The 9,521-nt window shown below is 34.7% G+C and overlaps 1 protein-coding gene across 1 annotated transcript in view; it reads right to left on the reverse strand.

Moving 5' to 3' along the window:
- TRHDE (thyrotropin-releasing hormone degrading enzyme) overlaps positions 1 to 9,521 on the reverse strand; it is a 789,161-nt gene that overhangs the window by 156,253 nt on the left and 623,387 nt on the right. Inside the window, 2 exon segments of the mRNA XM_006882565.1 lie at positions 6,840 to 6,895; positions 6,992 to 7,125. Of these exon segments, the coding sequence (XP_006882627.1) occupies positions 6,840 to 6,895; positions 6,992 to 7,125 (190 nt within the window).

Here is a 9,521-nt window from a genome sequence, read left to right on the forward strand (position 1 = left end):
CCCTTGAACACTACTAATGAACAAAGACTACATGAGCTGTGAGAAGGTATTGAGAATATAATCCTTGAGGAATGCAAAAGAGTATTACTAAGGTAGAAGAGGAAGAAAAGACTCAGGTGGATGTCAGAAGAAACTCTAAACACTAGACTAGAGTACCGAGAAGCCAAAGAAAGAGACAAAATCAAGTAGTTAAGGAGCTGAATAGAAGATTTTAAAAAGCAGCTCAGGAAGACAAATCTAAGTGTCATAATGATATGGGTAAAAAGCTGGAGTCAGAAAGGAAGAGAGGAACCTGCTTGATATTTCTTAAAGTGAAGGAGCTAAAGAACAGATTCAAGTCCTGAGTTGCAATATTTAAGGGTGCAATAGACAGAATATTTAATAATCCAGGAAGCATCAGAAGAAGATAGAAGGAGTACACAAAATCAGTAGAAAAAAAGAATAGACTGACATAGAAGAGTTTAATGAAATAACATATGATGAAGAGGCAATTCTGATGAAGGACAAGTTAAAGCTCCTCTGAAGGGACTGATTATAAACAAGGCTCCAGGAATCAATGGCACACTAACTGACATACTTCATCAAAAGATACAGCCCTGGACATGCTGACCAGGTTGTGCAAAGAAATCTGGAGGACAACTACCTGATCAACTGTCTAGAAGGGATCTGTATTTGTTCCCAGCCCAAAAAAGGGTGATGTGATGGAGAATGAAAATTATTGAACAACATTGATAATATCACAAGCAAGCAAAATCCTGCTGAAGATCATCTACAAATGACTAGAGCAATGCATCGACAGAAAACCATTAGAAATGCATACATGGTCTAGTGGCCATGGTACTAGGAACATCATAGCCAATGTCAGATGGATCTTAGCTGAAAGCAGACAGTATCAGAAGAATGTCTGTTCTTCCTTGACTATGTAAAGACACTTGACTGTGTAGATCACAATAAATTGTGACTAACCTTGACAAGAATGGGAATCACAGAACACTTGATTGTGCTCATGTAAAACTTACACTGGAACAAGGAAGTTATCATCAGAACAGAATAAGTAAACACTGCATAGCTCAAAGTCAGAAAAGAAATGTGTCAGGAATGCATCCTATCTCCATATCTTTTCAATCTATATGCAGAACAGAAAATTTGAGTGACTCGACTTTATGAAGAGGAATATGGCATCTGGACTGGAGGAAGACTCATCCACAAACTGCATTATGCAGATGATACAACCTCGTTAACCAAAACTGAGGAGAACCTCAATATTTGCTGTAGGAAGTCAAGGACTGAAGTCTTCAATATGGTTTGAAGGCCAAGAGCAAGACACAAGATTCTTACCACTAGGCCAACTGGCAGCACCATGATGGAAACAGAAGAGACTGAGATTCTTAACAATTTCAACTTTCCTGGATCTATAATCAACACTCTTGGAATCCACAGTCAGGAAATCAAAAGACGAATTGCATTAGGAAAATATGCCATCAGGGACAGAGTGCTAAAGGATAATGACGTGAATATGGAGATAGGTGCTCCTGATGTAGGCCATGGTCTTCACAATTATCTGTTATACATCAGAGTTGGGCAATGACTAAAGATAATGAAAGAATTGATGACTTTGTGTTGTGGTGCTTGAAAAGAACTACCAAGCCAACAAACAAATCTGTCTTGGAGGAGGTGAAACCAAGTTGCTCCTTGTAGGCTAAGGCATTTTGAAGCTCTGTCTCATGTACTTTAGGTGTGTTACAAAGAACATCATGCTTGCAAGAGTAAAAGATCAGCACAGGAGAGTGAGACCCTGGAGGAGAATGACTGGCACAATCACTGGTGTAATTGAAGTTGTTATTGTTATGTGCCATCAAATTGCCTGTGACTCATAGTGACCCTATACACAACAGCCCTAAATACTGTTCTATCCTGTGCCAATCTTATTGTCTCCAACACACCTATACTCATTACCACAGTCAACTGAATGAATCCACCTCCTCAAGGGTCTTCCTCTCCTGCACTGTCCCTCCACCTTCCCAAACATGACATCCCTCTCCAAGGACTGATGCCGCCTTGCAACATGTCCAAAGTATATCAGACAAAGCTTCAGAATCCTTGCCTCCAAGGAGCAGCCTGGCTTCACCCTCTTCAGGATGAACTTGTTTGTTCTCCTAGCAGCCCATGGTATATTCAACACTCTTCTCCAGCAACACAGTTCAAAGGCATCAATTCTCCTTCTAACATCCCTAGTCATTGTCCAGCTTTATTACGCATAGCAAGTAATTGCAAAAACCATGGCCTGTATCAGGCACACCTTAGTCTCCAGACTAACACTGTTACTCTACAGTACTTTGGAGAGGTCCTGACAGCAGACTTTTCAATGCAATTAATCTTTTAACTTCCTGGCTGCTGGTACCATGAGTGTGAGACTGGCTGAGGAAAATGTAGGATTCAGACTATTGTGCTCTGAGTTGCTACGAGTCAAAGGCGAGTCACCAGCACATACCAATAACAATCTTTGAGTTGGAACTGATCCATAGTCAATCCTCCAGTTGATTAACTAATCATGTGGGAGGAGGTTGCCTGTAGACTGTCCAGTGGGTTTTCTGAGGTAGTTAAGTCCACAGGAGACTTCTCATCTTTTTCTCATGGACCAGCTGGTGGATTTGAATTGCATACCTTTGGGTTACCAGTGCAAAGCCTTAGTACTAAGCAAACAGATATACTTTAGAAGAGAGTAGAATAGAACTGCCTCATTGGATTATGGAGGAACATTATTTAGGAACACTGACTGCCACCTCTTTCTACCCAACTAGCAGGTGGTATTAGAGGCAGGAACAAAAGAACTTATTTTTGTTGACTAGGACAGAAAAGGTTTTCTTTACCCCTTTTCTTTGTAGGAGTGCCACTGAAATGATTCTTTTAAGACCAGTAGATGTATATGCTTGGTCGACTGTTGTTGTTATGTACCTTAGAGTTATAACTAACTAAACCATCAGTTTTCTGAGGTTGTAAATTGCATGGGAAGATATTTCTCATCTTTCTCCCATGGAGAAGCTGGTGGATTCAAACTGCAAGTCTTTGCGTTGGCAGCGCAACCCTGCACTACAAAGCTATCAGGGTCTGGCAGACTATAGGAGGAGAATTGAAAAGAATTTCAAGTAATAACCAAAACCACTCAAATCTGGGGCCATGATCTGTGCTGTGCCACTTTGGGGGTTATATGCTGTCAAAGACCTTTCCAGTGTGTCGAAGAACAATGACGTCAGTCTAAATATCAAAGTCCATACCATGGTGTTTCCAATTGCTCACTACACATCTAAGAGCTGTACTATGACTAAGGAAGACGGAACATGAATTGCTGTCTTTGAGTTGTGATGCTAATTAAGAGTACTAAACATCCCATGGAATACCAAAAGAACAAACAAGTCCATCCTGGAGAAAGTTAAATCAGGTTGGTCCTTAGAGGCAAGGTTGGCGAAACTCTGTCCCATGTATTTCAGGCATGTTTTCAGGAGGAGTCTTAGAATAAAGACATCAAGCTTGGAAGAGCAGAAGGTTAGCATAAGAAATAAAAACCCTCAATAAGTAGAGTTGAGATAGAGATTGTGGCTATGATGCCAGATATGTTAGAAATGGTTAGGCTGGCTCAGGAAGGGGCAAAGTTCAGAGCCATTGTTCTTAGGGTTTCTATGAGTTGTAGTCAACTCGATGGCACATAAAAACAACAACTTTAAATCTGTACCTAAGCTACGTGACTTTTTTTTCTCTTAACCTTCATGTTGCTTCTCAAAAATGGCTACAACACCCCATTGAGGGTCTTCCTAAGAAAATGAAAGAGATTCTTCACAAAAGTCTTGGTTTAGTACCTAACACATGAGAATTTAGTTAGTATTAGGTGTGTATTCAGGGTATTAAAATAAGGTTGATAGGGACTGAAAAACAAAATTCTGTTTTAAGTTCTGTCTCACATACTTTGGGCATGTGGTCAAGAGGGACCAATTTTTGAAGAAAGACATCACTTGGAAGGGTGGAGAGACAGCACAGGAGAGGAAGATCCTAGATGGATTGATACAGTAAGTAGGGCAATGTGGGTAGGTGTGTTTGAGACAGTGGGACTGGTACCAACCATGGCAGGCTTCCAAGCTGTTGTACATAGGGTTGCTATGGGTTGCAGGTGACTCAACAGAACCTAACAACAGCGACAACTAGAATATAATGCAATTTGAATAACTGTTAACCTTCCCTATTTACCCCCCACCTTCAAGTTGAATCCAGCTTATGAGTTTCTGAGATAGTAATTCTTGATAGGATAAGACTGTCTTTATCCCATGAGGGCAACTGATGTATTTTAACTTCTAACCTTTTGGTTAACAACCTAACACATAACATATTCTTCCACCAAGACTGCATACCCTTAACTCCAAGCATGTACAAAGCAATTTTTCCTGAATAAGTCTGTTTTTGTAGTCCTTTGTGGTTGTTAGGTGCCGTTAGTCAACTCCAACTCAAAGTGACCCTATGTACAAAAGATTAAATCCTGCCTTTTTTTGCAATATTCTTGTAATCTTTGTTCACTTGCTTTCCCATCTGTGTTTAAAATTCACATCAACTGCTTTGCAAAACATCTCAGGTTTTCATACTATCTTGTTCTCTATGAAAACAAACTATTTTTTACTGTAAACAGTAGTTATAGTGTTCTTGCTAAACAACCTGGAGTTTATATATAGTTCCAGAACTTGCCCCCAAACGCCTTTCCACTTACTATATAATTTAGCCAACATACATGACCTCTCTGATGCTTAGTTTCTATCCTATAAAATAGGAATAAGAATATAATATATATATATATATATATATATATATATCTTCTAAAGTTGTTGAGTACTGAGCAAATTACTATATATAAAACAGAAGTGTGCAAGCAAACCTTTTAATAATTGTTAGCTTATGATGTTATTCTTCAACTTCATCTATGTTTCCTGTGGAAATAGACTCTTACCAAGTACGTTTCCTTTTCCTTCTGTGCAATATTGTTGTTGTATGTAGTCCAGTCAGAACCAACCCATAGCTGACCCTGCAGTGTTTTTTGAGGCAGTAAGTTGTATGGGAGGAGCTTGCCCTACCTTTTCCTGTACAGCAGCTGATGGATTTGAATCACATGCCTTTGGAAATGCAGCCCAACTTCTTATCACTGGGCCCCTAGAGCTCCCCATCATAGGTAAAGGATATTGTCCATGGATTTTCTGGATTCTTTCAACATTTTTGTTAAAATAAGTCTTCCATTAAGATGAATGCTTTTTCAAAGTTTTTATATCACACTGCTGAGTAAATCATACTTCTTAATATCTTCATATAGTTAAAATATTCTGTTTAAAATATTTCTAAATTTCTGTACAATAAAATTATAATGTGGTTTGAAAGTGCTATAATTTACCCTTGTTGGGTGTGATCTATGGTTCTTGTTAAACAACTCCATGCAATATGTACAAATTTACTAGAAATCCTCTTGCTGCTAAATGAGCCTTAGTTTTGCTGTTTAGTTAGGAAACTATTTTTATGTCTGAAAATCTACCTGCCTACTCTCAGAATGAGACTATGATCACATCAAATAACGGAAGATATTAATAGATATTCTTGCCTTCCTTAGTGATAATTAGAAAGGCAAACATCAGAGATAATTTTCAAAAGAGTAGCTGAAAGGTCTTCATCCCTTGATGTATATTTTCCCCTGTGCATTTTACGTACATATACATGTTAACACAGACAAAAATGTAACAACTCAAGCATGCACAAACTCCCATGGAGAAGCTGGTGGATTTGAACCACATGCTTTGAGATTGCAACACAGCTTCTTACCACTAGGCCACCAGAGCTCACTTTTGTGCATGCTCATGTGCTCACCCTTGCACAATCTATCTATATACACAGTTTATAAATTTATATCATTAATACATATATAGTAATCATACAGGAAATTATATGCTTTGTTATATATGGAAATGAATTGAAGTTTAATTTACTATACAAACCTTCAAAGCAATTTCAACTCATAAGTTTAAATCAACGTCTATTGTATGGTACCCATCTAACTGTTTTACACAATTACAACTGCAGAAGTAACATGGTGAATAATGCAACCCCTTAAGTAAAGAAGATTACCATGTCAAATCTGTAGTTTGTAAAATCAGATTATTACAACTACAACTATACACATTGCAATATAGAATATTAAAAGAACTAAGTTTATTTTGCTAGTTAGTAAGAATAAATATGAGATAACTCAAGTTTATAATTAGTTTACTTAGTACATATTCAAAGGAATAATTGTTTTTGTGCTATTACTAACTATGAAAATAACACCAATATTAAAAAATTATTGCTAAAATATTGATGTATATTTTTCCAGTGCAGTTATTATCTGTAGAATACTTACTTCTGCCTTATAGCACAAACTTTTCATAACGAATCACATTAAAAGGTCACATTAATAAAGATCTACTAGTATAGGTAAGGAAAATTTACTGATGCTTGAAGGCATTATACATAAAATATTAAATATGGTATAATGGTAATTTTGTACAGTCTATTAATGAAAATGGGAAGAGATTATTAATCTCCAGAGTGTTCAATTGAATTTTCAGTGGAAATTGATCAAGTTTCACCTGAGACGAAATACCCTATGGCTGTTATTGATCAAAAGTTTGTGGCATTGATTATAACTTATAGACAGAATACAGTATATATGAGAGAAATTATTTTAAAAGATTTCTTAAATGAAAACATTATACACTTGTTAGCTTAATAAAGGAAGTCTTTAAGGTACAAAGTTTTATTGTTTTTATGGAACATACCTGGCTAGACTGAAGGCATCGTCTATCAAACCTGCTCGGTTACTGACAGAGAGAACCTGTGAGGCCAACCAAAAAATAATTTTACTACTTAGAATTAATGACAAGAATTGACATATCAAAACAGATACCAGAAGATAAATCTGAGAATTTACCTCATGGTTCCTTATTAATTGTTCAATTAATAATCTCCAATTCCTTAAGTCATAGTTGACCCTAAAGTAGCCAGTTTGATTGATGTTTCCCAGCAACCAGGTTCCTTTGTCGAAAGAAGTTATTCTGTGATGCTCTAAAAACAACATTTTTTCCCAGAAAAAAATAGATCTAAGAGTTAAAACTGAATAAAATAGGTTTTCTTAAGTCCAAGTGTAACAATGCCGATAGTGAAAATACTATTCTAAATAATCAAAACCTACTCTTTAAACAAATTTACAAAGGATTTGCTAGAAAACTTGTAGCTTGTTATAATAATTATATATTGTTCTTGATAAATCCTATTGCCTATATTTTTTTAACATGAATGTAACCTAAAAAAATATTTTATAATATATAATTAGACTGCATTTATTAATGCAAATATGACTACAATAAAGGAAGGGTGAAAGCATATATTCTATTTATTCAGTAAGAAAGCCATTAAAACAACAGAAATAACTTATTTGAAAGTAACTGGTGTTCCTTGCCTTTTGCTTTTGCTTTCTTAGAAGTACAATGAATAATAGCCTTTTCAGCTTCATCAATAATGCTAGAATAGGGAACCTCATTTATTTAAGACTATATTTCTACATACAATTAGAAAAAAAGATAATAAGTACTGGTTATTGCAATCACTTTTTGAAATAGTAACTTGATTATGTTAACATCTAATTAAATGAAAACAATAAAATAATCTTAAAACTTCTTTGATACTTAATTCTTTTAAATATGTTTCAGAATGCTCTATTTACTTTCAAAGATTGCCTTTATTGACTTCACAAACCAAAAATCATATTTATAATGCTTTAGTGTTTTGTTGTTGATGTTTTGATAGTATACACCATTTGTCTCTTTTTCTCTTTATACATTGTATATAAAATATACACTATATATAATATATAAATATACACACAATATCTATATGCCACTCTATATATTAAATATATATGTATATTTCCATTTGTATGTAAGCTTATGTAAAGAAGCTTCAAATATCACCTTCATTTCTAAATGCAAAAATTGGATAAATATGGGATATAAAAGCAAAAATAACTGAAAATAGATATTTTAATTAATCAAGTATATTAAGATTGAAATAGAGGATATTGTTTTTAATGTGTAAACCTAGCTCTATTTCATATGTCTCTAAGCATACCATATTTTTTCTTGCAAAGAAATATTAAAATTATGACTGAATTAATTCAAAGAAAGAACAACTTTGATATTTTTTCCTAAGAAGGCTTTTAGTAATACAATTATCAAGTTTAATATATGAGCAAGTTACTTAATTTTTTATAGTTTTCAAATACTCATGATATTCTTGGATCTAGTTTTTAAATACATTTTATAGAAAAATTTAGAGATATATTAAAATTAAAATTAGTATGCATATGTTAGTGAACAATTGCTACCCCTATCATGTAGTTTGTTAGAATGAAAAAAAAAAAGAAAAAGACGGGTAACTTATTTTTTAAAAACGTGATTAAATTGGTAACTAAAGACTGAAGTAATCAATTACGAATCACACTCTTCTCCAGCAATCAATTACTGAAGTAATCAATTATTACTAGCCACAAATTTTTTTATACTTGACATAAAATACTTGGTATAAATGAGAACTTTATTGAAATAATCCCTTGTATGATAACATGATAGATTCTTAAATATCTTTCAGTTATGTTAAATTAAAAATCTTGAAATAGTCTTCAAATTAACAATAACAGGCAATGAGTTTTAAAACGATATTTCCAATGATGAGGTACAGTGCTTGACGATACTACAGTAAAAAGTAGGGAAGCTATCTTTTGAAAGGTGGAGATACTAATAAAAATTTATATTTATAATATTCCCAAATTAGTACAAAGTAGACCATATCAAAGTACCATGCAGTTGGCAATTAGAAAAAAAAATTTGCTCCTACAATTTCTTTGGTGGCTTAGTGGTGAGGAATTGTACTGCCAACAAAATAATACAAAATAGTACAGGATAAATTCACTAGCTGCTACATGGGAATTATTAAGTGCTGTCAAGTGGAGAAATGAGCAGTCTCCTCCCATGTGATTTACTGCTTCTAAAAGCTGAAGGAGCGTCAGGTATGGGGTGGCTCCAACTTGACTGTACAGCACAATCACAACAGTAGGGTTCCTTAACAAACAAGCTGAGAAGCCAAAACAGAAAAATGGCTTTTTTAGCTCACTACAGAAATATAAATCTGAAATGAAAGAAAACATACTATCAGGACAACAAAGTAATAATGTGAGGAAAAAATTCACATATTTGTCCCCCTCCCTGGAATCTGAGAAGAATTTACAAAACTAATATTCTGCAATAATCAAATATTCTGGTATCATCTAGGAAGAGTGCAAATGTCCATTACAGAAAAAAAAAAGACCAAAATGCATGTCAGAAGAAACTCTGAATATTGCATTGGAGCACAGAGAAGCCAAAGCACAAGGAAGAATTCAAGATACTAAAGAGCTAAAAAAAAAA

The sequence above is a fragment of the Elephantulus edwardii genome, unplaced genomic scaffold, assembly GCF_000299155.1.
Source record: "Elephantulus edwardii isolate Elephantulus edwardi_28Jun2011 unplaced genomic scaffold, EleEdw1.0 scaffold00021, whole genome shotgun sequence".
In the NCBI taxonomy this organism is placed as follows: Eukaryota; Metazoa; Chordata; class Mammalia; order Macroscelidea; family Macroscelididae; genus Elephantulus; species Elephantulus edwardii.